Genomic DNA, 20,908 nt, shown 5'->3' on the forward strand with positions numbered 1-20,908 from the left:
GAGAGTGTGGCCATGATGTGAGTAATACCAGTGGTGAGTGTTGGAGAGTGTGGGCATGATGTGAGTAATACCAGTGGTGAGTGTTGGAGACTGTGGCCATGATGTGAGTAATACCAGTGGTGAGTGTTGGAGAGTGTGGCCATGATGTGAGTAATACCAGTGGTGAGTGTTGGAGAGTGTGGGCATGATGTGAGTAATACCAGTGGTGAGTGTTGGAGAGTGTGGCCATGATGTGAGTAATACCAGTGGTGAGTGTTGGAGAGTGTGGCCATGATGTGAGTAATACCAGTGGTGAGTGTTGGAGAGTGTGGCCATGATGTGTATAATACCAGTGGTGAGTGTTGGAGAGTGTGGCCATGATGTGAGTAATACCAGTGGTGAGTGTTGGAGAGTGTGGCCATGATGTGAGTAATACCAGTGGTGAGTGTTGGAGTGTGTGGCCATGATGTGTATAATACCAGTGGTGAGTGTTGGAGAGTGTGGCCATGATGTGTATAATACCAGTGGTGAGTGTTGGAGAGTGTGGCCATGATGAGTATAATACCAGTGGTGAGTGTTGGAGAGTGTGGCCATTATGTGTATAATACCAGTGGTGAGTGTGGCCATGATGTGAGTAATACCAGTGGTGAGTGTTGGAGAGTGTGGCCATGATGTGAGTAATACCAGTGGTGAGTGTTGGAGAGTGTGGCTATGATGTGAGTAATACCAGTGGTGAGTGTTGGAGAGTGTGGCCATGATGTGTATAATACCAGTGGTGAGTGTTGGAGAGTGTGGCCATGATGTGTATAATACCAGTGGTGAGTGTTGGAGAGTGTGGCCATGATGTGAGTAATACCAGTGGTGAGTGTTGGAGAGTGTGGCCATGATGTGTATAATACCAGTGGTGAGTGTTGGAGAGTGTGGCCATGATGTGTATAATACCAGTGGTGAGTGTTGGAGTGTGTGGCCATGATGTGTATAATACCAGTGGTGAGTGTTGGAGAGTGTGGCCATGATGTGTATAATACCAGTGGTGAATGTTGGAGAGTGTGGGCCATGATGTGTATAATACCAGTGGTGAGTGTTGGAGAGTGTGGCCATGATGTGTATAATACCAGTGGTGAGTGTTGGAGAGTGTAGCCATGATGTGTATAATACCAGTGGTGAATGTTGGAGAGTGTGGGCCATGATGTGTATAATACCAGTGGTGAGTGTTGGAGCGTGTGGCCATGATGTGTATAATACCAGTGGTGAGTGTTGGAGAGTGTGGTCATGATGAGTATAATACCAGTGGTGAGTGTTGGAGAGTGTAGCCATGATGTGTATAATACCAGTGGTGAATGTTGGAGAGTGTGGGCCATGATGTGTATAATACCAGTGGTGAGTGTTGGAGAGTGTGGCCATGATGTGTATAATACCAGTGGTGAGTGTTGGAGAGTGTAGCCATGATGTGTATAATACCAGTGGTGAATGTTGCAGAGTGTGGGCCATGATGTGTATAATACCAGTGGTGAGTGTTGGAGAGTGTGGCCATGATGTGTATAATACCAGTGGTGAGTGTTGGAGAGTGTGGTCATGATGAGTATAATACCAGTGGTGAGTGTTGGAGAGTGTAGCCATGATGTGTATAATACCAGTGGTGAATGTTGGAGAGTGTGGGCCATGATGTGTATAATACCAGTGGTGAGTGTTGGAGAGTGTGGCCATGATGTGTATAATACCAGTGGTGAGTGTTGGAGAGTGTGGCCATGATGTGAGTAATACCAGTGGTGAGTGTTGGAGTGTGTGGCCATGATGTGAGTAATACCAGTGGTGAGTGTTGGAGAGTGTGGCCATGATGTGTATAATACCAGTGGTGAGTGTTGGAGAGTGTGGCCATGATGTGTATAATACCAGTGGTGAGTGTTGGAGAGTGTGGCCATGATGTGAGTAATACCAGTGGTGAGTGTTGGAGAGTGTGGCCATGATGTGAGTAATACCAGTGGTGAGTGTTGGAGAGTGTGGCCATGATGTGAGTAATACCAGTGGCGAGTGTTGGAGAGTGTGGCCATGATGTGTATAATACCAGTGGTGAGTGTTGGAGAGTGTGGCCATGATGTGTATAATACCAGTGGTGAGTGTTGGAGAGTGTGGCCATGATGTGAGTAATACCAGTGGTGAGTGTTGGAGAGTGTGGCCATGATGAGTATAATACCAGTGGTGAGTGTTGGAGAGTGTGGCCATGATGTGAGTAATACCAGTAGTGAGTGTTGGAGAGTGTGGCCATGATGAGTATAATACCAGTGGTGAGTGTTGGAGAGTGTGGCCATGATGTGAGTAATACCAGTGGTGAGTGTTGGAGAGTGTGGCCATGATGTGTATAATACCAGTGGTGAGTGTTGGAGAGTGTGGCCATGATGTGTATAATACCAGTGGTGAGTGTTGGAGAGTGTGGCCATGATGAGTATAATACCAGTGGTGAGTGTTGGAGAGTGTGGCCATGATGTGTATAATACCAGTGGTGAGTGTTGGAGAGTGTGGCCATGATGAGTATAATACCAGTGGTGAGTGTTGGAGAGTGCGGCCATGATGTGAGTATAATACCAGTGGTGAGTGTTGGAGAGTGTGGCCATGATGAGTATAATACCAGTGGTGAGTGTTGGAGAGTGTGGCCATGATGTGAGTAATACCAGTGGTGAGTGTTGGAGAGTGTGGCCATGATGAGTATAATACCAGTGGTGAGTGTTGGAGAGTGTGGCCATGATGTGAGTAATACCAGTGGTGAGTGTTGGAGAGTGTGGCCATGATGTGTATAATACCAGTGGTGAGTGTTGGAGAGTGTGTGCCATGATGTGTATAATACCAGTGGTGAGTGTTGGAGAGTGTGGCCATGATGTGTATAATACCAGTGGTGAGTGTTGGAGAGTGTGGCCATGATGAGTATAATACCAGTGGTGAGTTTTGGAGAGTGTGGCCATGATGAGTATAATACCAGTGGTGAGTGTTGTAGAGTGTGGCCATGATCAGTATAATACCAGTGGTGAGTGTTGGAGAGTGTGGCCATGATGTGAGTAATACCAGTGGTGAGTGTTGGAGAGTGTGGCCATGAGTATAATACCAGTGGTGAGTGTTGGAGAGTGTGGCCATGACTCACCAGTGAGTCATGGTGTTACACCTGCTCCCTCTCACTCACTCATGGCATGCATGAGTGTATGTGTTGAGTCATTAGTGGTGAGTGGTCAAGCTTGTGCACGAGTACTTGCTGCATTAGTACGTGTTGTACTCTGCTGCTCTGTACACTCTGCTGCTCTGTACACTCTGGTGCTCTGTACACTCTGGTGCTCTGTACACTCTGGTGCTCTGTACACTCTGCTGTTCTGTACACTCTGGTGCTCTGTACACTCTGGTGCTCTGTACACTCTGGTGCTCTGTACACTCTGGTGCTCTGTACACTCTGGTGCTCTGTACACTCTGGTGCTCTGTACACTCTGGTGCTCTGTACACTCTGGTGCTCTGTACACTCTGGTGCTCTGTACACTCTGGTGCTCTGTGCACTCTGGTGCTCTGTGCACTCTGCTGCTCTGTACACTCTGCTGCTCTGTACACTCTGCTGCTCTGTACACTCTGCTGCTCTGTACACTCTGCTGCTCTGTACACTCTGCTGCTCTGTACACTCTGCTGCTCTGTACACTCTGCTGCTCTGTACACTCTGGTGCTCTGTACACTCTGGAGCTCTGTACACTCTGGTGCTCTGTACACTCTGCTGCTCTGTACACTCTGGCGCTCTGTACACTCTGGTGCTCTGTACACTCTGGTGCTCTGTACACTCTGGTGCTCTGTACACTCTGGTGCTCTGTACACTCTGGAGCTCTGTACACTCTGGTACTCTGTACACTCTGGTGCTCTGTACACTCTGCTGCTCTGTACACTCTGGTGCTCTGTACACTCTGCTGCTCTGTACACTCTGGTGCTCTGTACACTCTGCTGCTCTGTACACTCTGCTGCTCTGTACACTCTGCTGCTCTGTACACTCTGGTGCTCTGTACACTCTGCTGCTCTGTACACTCTGCTGCTCTGTACACTCTGCTGCTCTGTACACTCTGCTGCTCTGTACACTCTGCTGCTCTGTACACTCTGGTGCTCTGTACACTCTGCTGCTCTGTACACTCTGGTGCTCTGTACACTCTGGTGCTCTGTACACTCTGGTGCTCTGTACACTCTGCTGCTCTGTACACTCTGCTGCTCTGTACACTCTGGTGCTCTGTACACTCTGGTGCTCTGTACACTCTGCTGCTCTGTACACTCTGCTGCTCTGTACACTCTGCTGCTCTGTACACTCTGCTGCTCTGTACACTGCTGCTCTGTACACTCTTGTGCTCTGTACACTCTGGTGCTCTGTACACTCTGTAGCTCTGTACACTCTGCTGCTCTGTACACTCTGGTGCTCTGTACACTCTGCTGCTCTGTACACTCTGGTGCTCTGTACACTCTGGTGCTCTGTACACTCTGGTGCTCTGTACACTCTGCTGCTCTGTACACTCTGGAGCTCTGTACACTCTGGTGCTCTGTACACTCTGGTGCTCTGTACACTCTTGTGCTCTGTACACACTGGAGCTCTGTACACTCTGGTGCTCTGTACACTCTTGTGCTCTGTACACTCTGGTGCTCTGTACACTCTGCTGCTCTGTACACTCTGCTGCTCTGTACACTCTGCTGCTCTGTACACTCTGCTGCTCTGTACACTCTGCTGCTCTGTACACTCTGCTGCTCTGTACACTCTCGTGCTCTGTACAATCTGGTGCTCTGTACACTCTGGTGCTCTGTACAATCTGGTGTTGGATTTCTCTCTATTTCACTGATGGCCTTTTGCTCTCTTTGCCTCTCCTGGGTTCTGTATGATTCTTGAAGCTTGAGTTTAATTGTTTCTATTTCTCTACCTAACCTTCTTCGCCGTTCTTGAGATAGGGTGCGACTCTCAAGTTGTTCCGCGATTCGTTTTCTTCGCCTATATAGGGAACGACTTTCCCGTTCCAATCTGCATCTCTTCCTCTTTTTTCTTAGGGGTATGCGGTTTGAACATATTTCTAGTGCTACTGAGCCTATTTTTTCCAGGCACTGGTTCAGGTTTGCATTTCCTAGCTGTTCTTCCCAGTTTATTTCTGTGAAGTCCTGGTTTATTTGCTCCCAGTTTATCTGTTTATTATTGAAGTTGAATTTGCTGAAATCTCCTCCACCGGGAATCTGGACTGGTTTTGAAGGTCTACTCCCCATGGTTGTCATAACTTCAATTAAGTTGTGATCTGAGTAACAGGTATTTGTAATCATTATGTTCCTGATCAATTCATCATTATTAGTGAAAATGAGGTCCAGCGTGTTCTCCTTCCTAGTTGGTTCTACTATTTGCTGGTTTAAGGCAAACCTGTCGCACATCCGTAGCAGGTCATTTGCATGTGCCTGTTCATTTAGGCTACTTCCTGGTATTCTTTCTGATATTACTGTATTAGCCAGGTGCTTCCATTTCAGGTGCCGTAGGTTGAAGTCCCCAAGCAGGATGATGTTCGGAGCTGGATTTGTGAGGTTTTCCAAGCAGTATTTTCATTAGTTGGTCTTTAAACTGCTGAGGGTTTGCCTCCGGTGACTTATATACAAGGACAATAACTACATTTAGAATCTCTATTTTGACTATCAGCACTTCCACCATATCATTTGAGGTGTTTAGCAGCTCAGTACAGATGAGTGTGTCTTTGATGTAGAGGCTGACCCCACCCTGAAGCCTGTGATGTAGAGGCTGACCCCACCCTGAAGCCTGTGATGTAGAGGCTGACCCCACCCTGAAGCCTGTGATGTAGAGGCTGACCCCACCCTGAAGCCTGTGATGTAGAGGCTGACCCCACCCTGAAGCCTGTGATGTAGAGGCTGACCCCACCCTGAAGCCTGTGATGTAGAGGCTGACCCCACCCTGAAGCCTGTGATGTAGAGGCTGACCCCACCCTGAAGCCTGTGATGTAGAGGCTGACCCCACCCTGAAGCCTGTGATGTAGAGGCTGACCCCACCCTGAAGCCTGTGATGTAGAGGCTGACCCCACCCTGAAGCCTGTGATGTAGAGGCTGACCCCACCCTGAAGCCTGTGATGTAGAGGCTGACCCCACCCTGAAGCCTGTGATGTAGAGGCTGACCCCACCCTGAAGCCTGTGATGTAGAGGCTGACCCCACCCTGAAGCCTGTGATGTAGAGGCTGACCCCACCCTGAAGCCTGTGGTGTAGAGGCTGACCCGACCCTGAAGCCTGTGGTGTAGAGGCTGACCCCACCCTGTAGCCTGTGGTGTAGAGGCTGACCCCACCCTGAAGCCTGTGATGTAGAGGCTGACCCCACCCTGAAGCCTGTGATGTAGAGGCTGACCCCACCCTGAAGCCTGTGATGTAGAGGCTGACCCCACCCTGAAGCCTGTGATGTAGAGGCTGACCCCACCCTGAAGCCTGTGATGTAGAGGCTGACCCCACCCTGAAGCCTGTGGTGTAGAGGCTGACCCGACCCTGAAGCCTGTGGTGTAGAGGCTGACCCCACCCTGTAGCCTGTGGTGTAGAGGCTGACCCCACCCTGAAGCCTGTGATGTAGAGGCTGACCCCACCCTGAAGCCTGTGATGTAGAGGCTGACCCCACCCTGAAGCCTGTGATGTAGAGGCTGACCCCACCCTGAAGCCTGTGATGTAGAGGCTGACCCCACCCTGAAGCCTGTGATGTAGAGGCTGACCCCACCCTGAAGCCTGTGATGTAGAGGCTGACCCCACCCTGAAGCCTGTGATGTAGAGGCTGACCCCACCCTGAAGCCTGTGGTGTAGAGGCTGACCCGACCCTGAAGCCTGTGGTGTAGAGGCTGACCCCACCCTGTAGCCTGTGGTGTAGAGGCTGACCCCACCCTGAAGCCTGTGATGTAGAGGCTGACCCCACCCTGAAGCCTGTGATGTAGAGGCTGACCCCACCCTGAAGCCTGTGATGTAGAGGCTGACCCCACCCTGAAGCCTGTGATGTAGAGGCTGACCCCACCCTGAAGCCTGTGATGTAGAGGCTGACCCCACCCTGAAGCCGGTGTTTCCTATCACATCTGAAAAAGATTGTACTCTGAGATCCATATTTCACCATCATTGTAGTCCTTTGTGTGAGTTTCCGTTAGGGCTGCAAACACTGCATTTGCCTCATGTAGTAGACAAATGTAGTGAAGCATTTGCACTTTACAGAGTGCACTATGAAGTGCACTCTCTTACATTTGCGCGTGTTTTTATACCCTGAATGTTGGCAAATATAAATGATGTTATCGTGTTAGTGGAAGTGCTGGAAGCGTTACTTGGTGTTAATATCTGAGGCTCTGGTAAGGAGGCCACTGTGTTTGCGTCCTCTCCAGCACTTGACCGAGTTGGTGGTAGAGTCTGGACATTTTTAGCCATTCTCCTCCTCTTCCTCTTGCTAAAAAAAATCCTCCTGGTAAGTAGTGTCGTGGCTGCTTTCATCGAGGTGGTTTGTCGGTCTTATTCCCCTGGTGCCCCTTATATGGAAAGCTGGACATTCTGTGTTGAAGCATTCTTTCCTATCTAAGGAGTTCTTGCAAAGAGTGAACAAAACCACAGTTATCTGTGCATTTACCTGTACTAAGGAGGAGTCTACACTTGTTAGAGTGATCGTACTTACATGTTCCATGTGTTCTTCCCGATATTCCATGCTCACAGGTGACCCATTTATAATAACCAAAGGTTTTGGACCTTTGTTTTGTTCGTTTCACCTTTGCCAGAGACCGCGCTCAGCTGTGGCGCCACCACCGTGGGTGAGGCAGCCATGGGCACAATCAGAGAAAGTGACTGGTACAGTCATGGGGAGGACAAACCCTTCATGCAAACTGTACCTACTACCAAGAAGAACAGAGAACACTGTCTGAACATGAGGGATCCATGGTTGTTCAACACCCTCCCAGCGACCATTAGTAATATTGGACACCAACTACCTCACCCTTGGACACCTCCACTAGTCAACTCACCCTTGGAGACCAGTCAACTCACCCTTGGACACCTCCACTAGTCAACTCACCCTTGGAGACCACCACTAGTCAACTCACCCTTGGACACCTCCACTAGTCAACTCACCCTTGGAGACCACCACTAGTCAACTCACCCTTGGAGACCACCACTAGTCAACTCACCCTTGGAGACCACCACTAGTCAACTCACCCTTGGACACCTCCACTAGTCAACTCACCCTTGGACACCTCCACTAGTCAACTCACCCTTGGACACCTCCACTAGTCAACTCACCCTTGGACACCTCCACTAGTCAACTCACCCTTGGAGACCAGTCAACTCACCCTTGGACACCTCCACTAGTCAACTCACCCTTGGAGACCAGTCAACTCACCCTTGGACACCTCCACTAGTCAACTCACCCTTGGAGACCACCACTAGTCAACTCACCCTTGGAGACCACCACTAGTCAACTCACCCTTGGAGACCACCACTAGTCAACTCACCCTTGGAGACCACCACTAGTCAACTCACCCTTGGACACCTCCACTAGTCAACTCACCCTTGGACACCTCCACTAGTCAACTCACCCTTGGACACCTCCACTAGTCAACTCACCCTTGGAGACCTGTCAACTCACCCTTGGACACCTCCACTAGTCAACTCACCCTTGGAGACCTCCACTAGTCAACTCACCCTTGGAGACCAGTCAACTCACCCTTGGACACCTCCACTAGTCAACTCACCCTTGGAGACCACCACTAGTCAACTCACCCTTGGACACCTCCACTAGTCAACTCACCCTTGGAGACCACCACTAGTCAACTTACCCTTGGAGACCACCACTAGTCAACTCACCCTTGGAGACCACCACTAGTCAACTCACCCTTGGACACCTCCACTAGTCAACTCACCCTTGGACACCTCCACTAGTCAACTCACCCTTGGAGACCAGTCAACTCACCCTTGGACACCTCCACTAGTCAACTCACCCTTGGACACCTCCACTAGTCAACTCACCCTTGGACACCTCCACTAGTCAACTCACCCTTGGAGACCAGTCAACTCACCCTTGGACACCTCCACTAGTCAACTCACCCTTGGAGACCACCACTAGTCAACTCACTCTTGGACACCTCCACTAGTCAACTCACCCTTGGAGACCACCACTAGTCAACTCACCCATGGAGACCACCACTAGTCAACTCACCCTTGGACACCTCCACTAGTCAACTCACCCTTGGACACCTCCACTAGTCAACTCACCCTTGGAGACCACCACTAGTCAACTCACCCTTGGACACCTCCACTAGTCAACTCACCCTTGGACACCTCCACTAGTCAACTCACCCTTGGACACCCCCACTAGTCAACTCACCCTTGGACACCTCCACTAGTCAACTCACCCTTGGAGACCTCCACTAGTCAACTCACCCTTGGAGACCTCCACTAGTCAACTCACCCTTGGACACCTCCACTAGACAACTCACCCTTGGACACCACTAGACAACTCACCCTTGGACACCTCCACTAGTCAACTCACCCTTGGACACCTCCACTAGACAACTCACCCTTGGACACCCCCACCACCAGTCAACTCACCCTTGGACACCCTCACCACCAGTCAACTCACCCTTGGACACCACCACCACCACCAAACTCACCCTTGGAGACCACCACCACCACCAAACTCACCCTTGGAGACCAGACAACTCACCCTTGGAGACCAGACAACTCACCCTTGGACACCCCCACCACCACCAAACTCACCCTTGGAGACTAGACAACTCACCCTTGGAGACCAGACAACTCACCCTTGAAGACCACCACCAGCAGACAACTCACCCTTGGAGACCACCACCACCACCAAACTCACCCTTGGAGACCAGTCAACTCACCCTTGGAGGCCGGAGGGTGCAGGAACATCGATGGTCTGGGAAGGCTTGCGGTCCTTACGGTCCGTGGACATGTCTGCCAGCTTAGCGAAGTCTGTGTCTTGATCTGCGAGGCGCGCAGACTTGCGACACTCCAGCAGACGGATCTCTTCTATCCTCTTCTTCACGTCCTGCCTCACACCAGTCTGCGGGGGGGAGGGGAGAGCCACTGTCAGACTGGTTGGGTCAAACAGGTTGGGTTTAGTTAAGACAGGTTGTTACACAAGGGTTGTGTTGTGGTGGTGGTGGAACTTGTCCCACCACACACCGTGAACCCCTTGGCTCTCACTCACCTGGGCCCGCTTCCTGCACCGCCACACTCCTCTCTCTGTATGTATGTATGTATGTATGTATGTATCTATCTATCTATCTATCTATCTATCTCTCTATCTCTCTATCTCTCTCTCTCTCTCTCTCTCTCTCTCTCTCTCTCTCTCTCTCTCTCTCTCTCTCTCTATCTGTATCTATCTCCCTCTGTATCTATGTCAGTATCTCTCTCCCGTTCTATGAAGGGGAGTACAGTGTGTGTCAAGAACTAGCTGCCCTAGACTATATGACGGGGAGTACAGAGTGTGTCAAGAACTAGCTGCCCTAGACTATATGAAGGGGAGTACAGTGTGTGTCAAGAACTAGCTGCCCTAGACTATATGAAGGGTAGTACAGTGTGTGTCAAGAACTAGCTGCCCTAGACTATATGTCGGAGAGTACAGTGTGTGTCAAGAACTAGCTGCCCTAGACTATATGTCGGAGAGTACAGTGTGTGTCAAGAACTAGCTGCCCTAGACTATATGAAGGGGAGTACAGTGTGTGTCAAGAACTAGCTGCCCTAGACTATATGTCGGAGAGTACAGTGTGTGTCAAGAACTAGCTGCCCTAGACTATATGTCGGAGAGTACAGTGTGTGTCAAGAACTAGCTGCCCTAGACTATGTGACGGGGAGTACAGAGTGTGTCAAGAACTAGCTGCCCTAGACTATGTGACGGGGAGTACAGTGTGTGTCAAGAACTAGCTGCCCTAGACTATGTGACGGGGAGTACAGAGTGTGTCAAGAACTAGCTGCCCTAGACTATGTGACGGGGAGTACAGAGTGTGTCAAGAACTAGCTGCCCTAGACTATGTGACGGGGAGTACAGTGTGTGTCAAGAACTAGCTGCCCTAGACTATATGAAGGAGAGTACAGTGTGTGTCAAGAACTAGCTAAAACTCCCCTAACACAGGGTAGTTAGTCCCATGTGAGCCGTAGTGTGTACTGGCAGACTCTGGGGGCATGATGAGGATATCCTTAAGAACACGAGAGTGAACAAAGTAGCAGTGGTACTAACATGTCGCCAACTGCCCGGATGGTTAGTCATACAGGGCCGTGTGATGACTAACTTTCCTGAGAGACGGACACACTTTGTTTTATTAACACATTTACATACATCTACAATTGAGCAGTTGCCTTACATTATATGAAGGAGTGTACAGAGTGTCAATAAACTAGCTACGTGATAAGAAGATAAGAACAAAGGTAACTGCAGAAGGCCTATTGGTCCATACGAGGCAGCTCCTATCTATTACCTTGTCTATACAGTATACCTAGGTCATAAAAGTATTTATGTGTACGTCTGATAACATACTACTTGTGAAGGAGGAAATGTATATGTTTACCTCTCAGAATGTTTGGTAATGTGTTTATTGTTTGTGATGTGTGTCTATGTATGTATTAACACGTTGTACTGAACGGGGTGAGAATAGCTTGAGCTACCTCATCCCTTTGTGTGGATTTTACCTCAATAAACTTATTTCAATTTCAATCTATAACCACCCAATCCCACTCATATACATGTCCAACCCGCGCTTGAAACAATCGAGGGACCCCACCTCCACAATGTTACGCGGTAATTGGTTCCACAAATCAACAACCCTGTTACTGGACCAGTATTTACCCAGGTCTTCCCTAAATCTAAACTTATCTCTTTTTTTTTTCATCTTTTCGACGAAAAACTTTTCGTCTTCATCTTGAAAAACATAAATTAATAATTGAGTCGCAACATGGTGTTACTAATGGCCGTTCATGTTTAACAAATTTGTTATCTTTTTATTCTAGCATTGTTGAGGCAGTTGATAGTGGTAAGGATTGTGATGTTGTATACCTTGACTTTAGCAAAGCTTTTGATACAGTGCCACATGAAAGACTGATTAAAAAGATAGAGGCTCAGGTGTGGCCACACCTGGTTGTGAGGGGTGCAGGTGTGGCCACACGTGGTTGTGAGGGGTGCAGGTGTGGCCACACGTGGTTGTGAGCGGTGCAGGTGTGGCCACACGTGGTTGTGAGGGGTGCAGGTGTGGCCACACGTGGTTGTGAGCGGTGCAGGTGTGGCCACACGTGGTTGTGAGGGGTGCAGGTGTGGCCACACGTAGTTGTGAGGGGTGCAGGTGTGGCCACACGTGGTTGTGAGGGGTGCAGGTGTGGCCACACGTAGTTGTGAGGGGTGCAGGTGTGGCCACACGTAGTTGTGAGGGGTGCAGGTGTGGCCACACGTGGTTGTGAGGGGTGCAGGTGTGGCCACACGTGGTTGTGAGCGGTGCAGGTGTGGCCACACGTGGTTGTGAGGGGTGCAGGTGTGGCCACACGTGGTTGTGAGGGGTGCAGGTGTGGCCACACGTGATTGTGAGTGGTGCAGGTGTGGCCACACGTGGTTGTGAGGGGTGCAGGTGTGGCCACACGTAGTTGTGAGGGGTGCAGGTGTGGCCACACGTAGTTGTGAGGGGTGCAGGTGTGGCCACAGGTGGTTGTGAGGGGTGCAGGTGTGGCCACACGTGGTTGTGAGTGGTGCAGGTGTGGCCACAGGTGGTTGTGAGGGGTGCAGGTGTGGCCACACGTGGCTACACCTGACACCAAGACTGACAGACGTGACGTCAGACAGTAATGGACCACCACCACCCAACACAACACTGTCATATTAGTTATATTATTGAACACAAACGTGGCCACACATTTACAATAATATACAATGTAATGTAAGTATATAAAGGGATATATAATATATAAAGGAATATAATGGGTTATAGCCATAAGTGTCCGCAATATATGTGAAGTCTCCTATACTTATATTTGGCCTTGTTGAAGTGTTAAGTAATATCAGTTTAATTATTACGACTTTTTATACGGAAAATATGCCAGTTATTGAAAACACCGATGGGTCATATTTTGCACAAACTCCTCCTGCAGTTTTCAAAATATCTGAAATGTCGGAAATTTTAGTGCTGAGCGTGATTTTTTAGCTTAATTCTGTGTCTCTGCAACTATTTTCATTTTCAAGTTACGAATATGCGGGTATTTGGCCGGTGACATATTGGAGGTGGTGGGTATATACCACCCCAACCCACACCACTACACCCCATACCACCACCACACCACACCCCCCCACCACACCACTACACCCCACACCCCCACCACACCACTACACCCCCACGTCACCACTACACCACACACCCCCACCACACCACTACACACCACACCACTACACCCCACACCCCCACCACACCACACACCCCCACCACACCACTACACCCCACACCCCCACCACACCACTACACACCAGCACCACACCACTACACCTACACTATCAATCCATTACCTTGTTGGCGCTTGAAGAGTCCCATTCATGGCTAGGTGTTAGTGACTGGCTCCCCCCTCCCCCCCCCCCATCACCACCCTAGCATAACTATCACCCCCCCCCCCCTGCCCCTCCTGCCCCTGGGGCCCTTGACCCATGGCCCAGCCCGAGGGGCCCGTGTTAAGTATCACACAGCACACCAAGCAACACCCAGACCGTGTTAAGTATCACACACAGCACACCAAGCAACACCCAGACCGTGTTAAGTATCACACACAGCACACCAAGCAACACCCGGGCAGCTCCCTCCACGGAGCAACTGTCTCCACCTCTGGAACAACCCCAAGCAACACCCGGGCAGCTCCCTCCACGGAGCAACTGTCTCCACCTCTGGAACAACCTCAAGCAACACCCGGGCAGCTCCCTCCACGGAGCAACTCTCTCCACCTCTGGAACAACCCCAAGCAACACCCAGGCAGCTCCCTCCACGGAGCAACTCTCTCCACCTCTGGAACAACCCCAAGCAACACCCGGGCAGCTCCCTCCACGGAGCAACTCTCTCCACCTCTGGAACAACCCCAAGCAACACCCAGGCAGCTCACTCCACGGAGCAACTCTCTCCACCTCTGGAACAACCCCAAGCAACACCCGGGCAGCTCCCTCCACGGAGCAACTCTCTCCACCTCTGGAACAACCCCAAGCAACACCCGGGCAGCTCACTCCACGGAGCAACTGTCTCCACCTCTGGAACAACACCAAGCAACACCCAGGCAGCTCACTCCACGGAGCAGCAACTGTCTCCACCTCTGGAACAACACCAAGCAACACCCAGGCAGCTCACTCCACGGAGCAGCAACTGTCTCCACCTCTGGAACAACACCAAGCAACACCCAGGCAGCTCACTCCACGGAGCAACTGTCTCCACCTCTGGAACAACCCCAAGCAACACCCGGGCAGCTCACTCCACGGAGCAACTGTCTCCACCTCTGGAACAACCCCAAGCAACACCCAGGCAGCTCACTCCACGGAGCAACTGTCTCCACCTCTAGAACAACCCCAAGCAACACCCAGGCAGCTCACTCCACGGAGCAACTGTCTCCACCTCTGGAACAACCCCAAGCAACACCCAGGCAGCTCACTCCACGGAGCAGCAACTGTCTCCACCTCTGGAACAACCCCAAGCAACACCCAGGCAGCTCACTCCACGGAGCAGCAACTGTCTCCACCTCTGGAACAACCCCAAGCAACACCCAGGCAGCTCCCTCCACGGAGCAACTGTCTCCACCTCTGGAACAACCCCAAGCAACACCCAGGCAGCTCCCTCCACGGAGCAACTGTCTCCACCTCTGGAACAACCCCAAGCAACACCCAGGCAGCTCCCTCCACGGAGCAGCAACTGTCTCCACCTCTGGAACAACACCAAGCAACACCCAGGCAGCTCCCTCCACGGAGCAACTGTCTCCACCTCTGGAACAACCCCAAGCAACACCCAGGCAGCTCCCTCCACGGAGCAGCAACTGTCTCCACCTCTGGAACAACACCAAGCAACACCCAGGCAGCTCCCTCCACGGAGCAACTGTCTCCACCTCTGGAACAACCCCAAGCAACACCCAGGCAGCTCCCTCCACGGAGCAACTGTCTCCACCTCTGGAACAACCCCAAGCAACACCCAGGCAGCTCCCTCCACGGAGCAACTGTCTCCACCTCTGGAACAACCCCAAGCAACACCCAGGCAGCTCCCTCCACGGAGCAGCAACTGTCTCCACCTCTGGAACAACACCAAGCAACACCCAGGCAGCTCCCTCCACGGAGCAACTGTCTCCACCTCTGGAACAACCCCAAGCAACACCCAGGCAGCTCCCTCCACGGAGCAACTCTCTCCACCTCTGGAACAACCCCAAGCAACACCCGGGCAGCTCCCTCCACGGAGCAACTGTCTCCACCTCTGGAACAACCCCAAGCAACACCCAGGCAGCTCCCTCCACGGAGCAACTCTCTCCACCTCTGGAACAACCCCAAGCAACACCCGGGCAGCTCACTCCACGGAGCAACTGTCTCCACCTCTGGAACAACCCCAAGCAACACCCGGGCAGCTCACTCCACGGAGCAACTGTCTCCACCTCTGGAACAACCCCAAGCAACACCCAGGCAGCTCACTCCACGGAGCAACTGTCTCCACCTCTGGAACAACCCCAAGCAACACCCAGGCAGCTCACTCCACGGAGCAACTGTCTCCACCTCTGGAACAACCCCAAGCAACACCCAGGCAGCTCACTCCACGGAGCAACTGTCTCCACCTCTGGAACAACCCCAAGCAACACCCAGGCAGCTCCCTCCACGGAGCAACTGTCTCCACCTCTGGAACAACCCCAAGCAACACCCAGGCAGCTCACTCCACGGAGCAACTGTCTCCACCTCTGGAACAACCCCAAGCAACACCCGGGCAGCTCCCTCCACGGAGCAACTGTCTCCACCTCTGGAACAACCCCAAGCAACACCCGGGCAGCTCCCTCCACGGAGCAACTGTCTCCACCTCTGGAACAACCCCAAGCAACACCCGGGCAGCTCACTCCACGGAGCAACTGTCTCCACCTCTGGAACAACCCCAAGCAACACCCAGGCAGCTCACTCCACGGAGCAACTGTCTCCACCTCTGGAACAACCCCAAGCAACACCCAGGCAGCTCACTCCACGGAGCAACTGTCTCCACCTCTGGAACAACCCCAAGCAACACCCAGGCAGCTCACTCCACGGAGCAACTGTCTCCACCTCTGGAACAACCCCAAGCAACACCCAGGCAGCTCACTCCACGGAGCAACTGTCTCCACCTCTGGAACAACCCCAAGCAACACCCAGGCAGCTCACTCCACGGAGCAACTGTCTCCACCTCTGGAACAACCCCAAGCAACACCCAGGCAGCTCCCTCCACGGAGCAACTGTCTCCACCTCTGGAACAACCCCAAGCAACACCCAGGCAGCTCACTCCACGGAGCAACTGTCTCCACCTCTGGAACAACCCCAAGCATAGGTAAGGATGCACACATCAAACTGACCTTCACTGTTCTCTACACAAACATAGATGGCAGTACCAGTGAAGTACGAGTACCAGTGGAGTACGAGTACCAGTGAAATACGAGTACGAGTGAAGTACGAGTACCAGTGGAGTACGAGTACGAGTGGAGTATGAGTACGAGTGGAGTACGAGTACCAGTGGAGTACGAGTACGAGTGGAGTACGAGTACCAGTGGAGTACGAGTACGAGTGGAGTACGAGTACCAGTGGAGTACGAGTACGAGTGGAGTACGAGTACCAGTGGAGTACGAGTACCAGTGGAGTACGAGTACGAGTGGAGTACGAGTGGAGTATGAGTACGAGTGAAGTACGAGTATGAGTGGAGTACGAGTGGAGTACGAGTACCAGTGGAGTACGAGTACCAGTGAAGTACGAGTACGAGTGAAGTACGAGTACCAGTGAAATACGAGTACGAGTGGAGTACGAGTACCAGTGGAGTACGAGTGGAGTACGAGTACCAGTGGAGTACGAGTACGAGTGGAGTACGAGTGGAGTATGAGTACCAGTGGAGTACGAGTACGAGTGGAGTACGAGTACCAGTGGAGTACGAGTACGAGTGGAGTACGAGTACCAGTGGAGTACGAGTACCAGTGGAGTACGAGTATGAGTGAAGTACGAGTACCAGTGGAGTACGAGTACGAGTGAAGTACGAGTACCAGTGGAGTACGAGTATGAGTGAAGTACGAGTACCAGTGGAGTACGAGTATGAGTGGAGTACGAGTGGAGTACGAGTACCAGTGAAGTACGAGTACCAGTGGAGTACGAGTATGAGTGAAGTACGAGTACCAGTGGAGTACGAGTATGAGTGAAGTACGAGTACCAGTGGAGTACGAGTATGAGTGAAGTACGAGTACCAGTGGAGTACGAGTATGAGTGGAGTACGAGTATGAGTGGAGTACGAGTATGAGTGAAGTACGAGTACGAGTGAAGTACGAGTACCAGTGGAGTACGAGTACGAGTGAAGTACGAGTACCAGTGGAGTACGAGTATGAGTGAAGTACGAGTACCAGTGGAGTACGAGTATGAGTGAAGTACGAGTACGAGTGGAGTACGAGTACCAGTGGAGTACGAGTACGAGTGAAGTACGAGTACCAGTGGAGTACGAGTATGAGTGAAGTACGAGTACGAGTGGAGTACGAGTACCAGTGGAGTACGAGTACGAGTGAAGTACGAGTACCAGTGGAGTACGAGTATGAGTGAAGTACGAGTACGAGTGGAGTACGAGTACCAGTGGAGTACGAGTACGAGTGGAGTACGAGTACCAGTGGAGTACGAGTACGAGTGGAGTACGAGTACCAGTGGAGTACGAGTATGAGTGAAGTACGAGTACGAGTGGAGTACGAGTACCAGTGGAGTACGAGTATGAGTGAAGTACGAGTACGAGTGGAGTACGAGTACCAGTGGAGTACGAGTACGAGTGGAGTACGAGTACCAGTGGAGTACGAGTACGAGTGGAGTACGAGTACCAGTGGAGTACGAGTACGAGTGAAGTACGAGTACCAGTGGAGTACGAGTACCAGTGGAGTACGAGTACGAGTGGAGTACGAGTACCAGTGGAGTACGAGTACGAGTGGAGTACGAGTACCAGTGGAGTACGAGTACGAGTGAAGTACGAGTACCAGTGGAGTACGAGTACGAGTGGAGTACGAGTACCAGTGGAGTACGAGTACGAGTGGAGTACGAGTACCAGTGGAGTACGAGTACGAGTGGAGTACGAGTACCAGTGGAGTACGAGTACGAGTGAAGTACGAGTACCAGTGGAGTACGAGTACGAGTGAAGTACGAGTACCAGTGGAGTACGAGTATGAGTGAAGTACGAGTACCAGTGGAGTACGAGTACGAGTGAAGTACGAGTACCAGTGGAGTACGAGTATGAGTGAAGTACGAGTACCAGTGGAGTACGAGTACGAGTGAAGTACGAGTATGAGTGGAGTACGAGTACCAGTGGAGTACGAGTATGAGTGAAGTACGAGTACCAGTGGAGTACGAGTATGAGTGAAGTACGAGTACGAGTGAAGTACGAGTACCAGTGGAGTACGAGTATGAGTGAAGTACGAGTACCAGTGGAGTACGAGTATGAGTGAAGTACGAGTACGAGTGGAGTACGAGTACCAGTGGAGTACGAGTACGAGTGGAGTACGAGTACGAGTGGAGTACGAGTATGAGTGAAGTACGAGTACGAGTGGAGTACGAGTACCAGTGGAGTACGAGTACGAGTGAAGTACGAGTACCAGTGGAGTACGAGTATGAGTGAAGTACGAGTACGAGTGGAGTACGAGTACCAGTGGAGTACGAGTACGAGTGAAGTACGAGTACCAGTGGAGTACGAGTATGAGTGAAGTACGAGTACGAGTGAAGTACGAGTATGAGTGGAGTACGAGTATGAGTGAAGTACGAGTACGAGTGAAGTACGAGTACGAGTGGAGTACGAGTACCAGTGGAGTACGAGTATGAGTGAAGTACGAGTACCAGTGGAGTACGAGTATGAGTGAAGTACGAGTACCAGTGGAGTACGAGTACCAGTGGAGTACGAGTACCAGTGAAGTACGAGTACCAGTGGAGTACGAGTACCAGTGGAGTACGAGTACCAGTGGAGTACGAGTACCAGTGGAGTACGAGTACGAGTGAAGTACGAGTACCAGTGGAGTACGAGTATGAGTGAAGTACGAGTACCAGTGGAGTACGAGTACCAGTGGAGTACGAGTACCAGTGGAGTACGAGTATGAGTGAAGTACGAGTACCAGTGGAGTACGAGTATGAGTGAAGTACGAGTACCAGTGGAGTACGAGTACGAGTGAAGTACGAGTACCAGTGGAGTACGAGTATGAGTGAAGTACGAGTATGAGTGAAGTACGAGTACCAGTGGAGTACGAGTACGAGTGAAGTACGAGTACCAGTGGAGTACGAGTACGAGTGAAGTACGAGTACCAGTGGAGTACGAGTACGAGTGAAGTACGAGTACCAGTGGAGTACGAGTATGAGTGAAGTACGAGTACCAGTGGAGTACGAGTATGAGTGAAGTACGAGTACCAGTGGAGTACGAGTATGAGTGAAGTACGAGTACCAGTGGAGTACGAGTATGAGTGAAGTATGAGTACCAGTGGAGTACGAGTATGAGTGAAGTACGAGTACCAGTGGAGTACGAGTATGAGTGAAGTACGAGTACCAGTGGAGTACGAGTATGAGTGAAGTACGAGTACCAGTGGAGTACGAGTATGAGTGAAGTACGAGTACCAGTGGAGTACGAGTATGAGTGAAGTACGAGTACGAGTGAAGTACGAGTACCAGTGGAGTACGAGTACGAGTGGAGTACGAGTACGAGTGAAGTACGAGTACCAGTGGAGTACGAGTACGAGTGAAGTACGAGTATGAGTGGAGTACGAGTACGAGTGAAGTACGAGTATGAGTGGAGTACGAGTACGAGTGAAGTACGAGTATGAGTGGAGTACGAGTACGAGTGAAGTACGAGTACCAGTGGAGTACGAGTACGAGTGAAGTACGAGTATGAGTGGAGTACGAGTATGAGTGAAGTACGAGTACGAGTGAAGTACGAGTACGAGTGGAGTACGAGTACCAGTGGAGTACGAGTATGAGTGAAGTACGAGTACCAGTGGAGTACGAGTATGAGTGAAGTACGAGTACCAGTGGAGTACGAGTACCAGTGGAGTACGAGTACCAGTGAAGTACGAGTACCAGTGGAGTACGAGTACCAGTGGAGTACGAGTACCAGTGGAGTACGAGTACCAGTGGAGTACGAGTACGAGTGAAGTACGAGTACCAGTGGAGTACGAGTATGAGTGAAGTACGAGTACCAGTGGAGTACGAGTACCAGTGGAGTACGAGTACCAGTGGAGTACGAGTATGAGTGAAGTACGAGTACCAGTGGAGTACGAGTATGAGTGAAGTACGAGTACCAGTGGAGTACGAGTACGAGTGAAGTACGAGTACCAGTGGAGTACGAGTATGAGTGAAGTACGAGTATGAGTGAAGTACGAGTACCAGTGGAGTACGAGTACGAGTGAAGTACGAGTACCAGTGGAGTACGAGTACGAGTGAAGTACGAGTACCAGTGGAGTACGAGTACGAGTGAAGTACGAGTACCAGTGGAGTACGAGTATGAGTGAAGTACGAGTACCAGTGGAGTACGAGTATGAGTGAAGTACGAGTACCAGTGGAGTACGAGTATGAGTGAAGTACGAGTACCAGTGGAGTACGAGTATGAGTGAAGTATGAGTACCAGTGGAGTACGAGTATGAGTGAAGTACGAGTACCAGTGGAGTACGAGTATGAGTGAAGTACGAGTACCAGTGGAGTACGAGTATGAGTGAAGTACG

The 20,908-nt window shown here is 51.1% G+C and overlaps 1 protein-coding gene across 1 annotated transcript in view; it reads right to left on the reverse strand.

Annotated features, from left to right (window-relative positions):
- The window catches only part of LOC138356066 (zinc finger protein 395-like), a 247,835-nt gene that overhangs the window by 181,735 nt on the left and 45,192 nt on the right, over positions 1–20,908 (reverse strand). Inside the window, exon 2 of the mRNA XM_069311682.1 lies at positions 9,865–10,046. Within this exon, the coding sequence (XP_069167783.1) occupies positions 9,865–10,046 (182 nt within the window). The remainder of the gene's footprint in view (positions 1–9,864; positions 10,047–20,908) is intronic.

This window comes from Procambarus clarkii, chromosome 6 (assembly GCF_040958095.1).
Source record: "Procambarus clarkii isolate CNS0578487 chromosome 6, FALCON_Pclarkii_2.0, whole genome shotgun sequence".
NCBI lineage: Eukaryota > Metazoa > Arthropoda > Malacostraca > Decapoda > Cambaridae > Procambarus > Procambarus clarkii.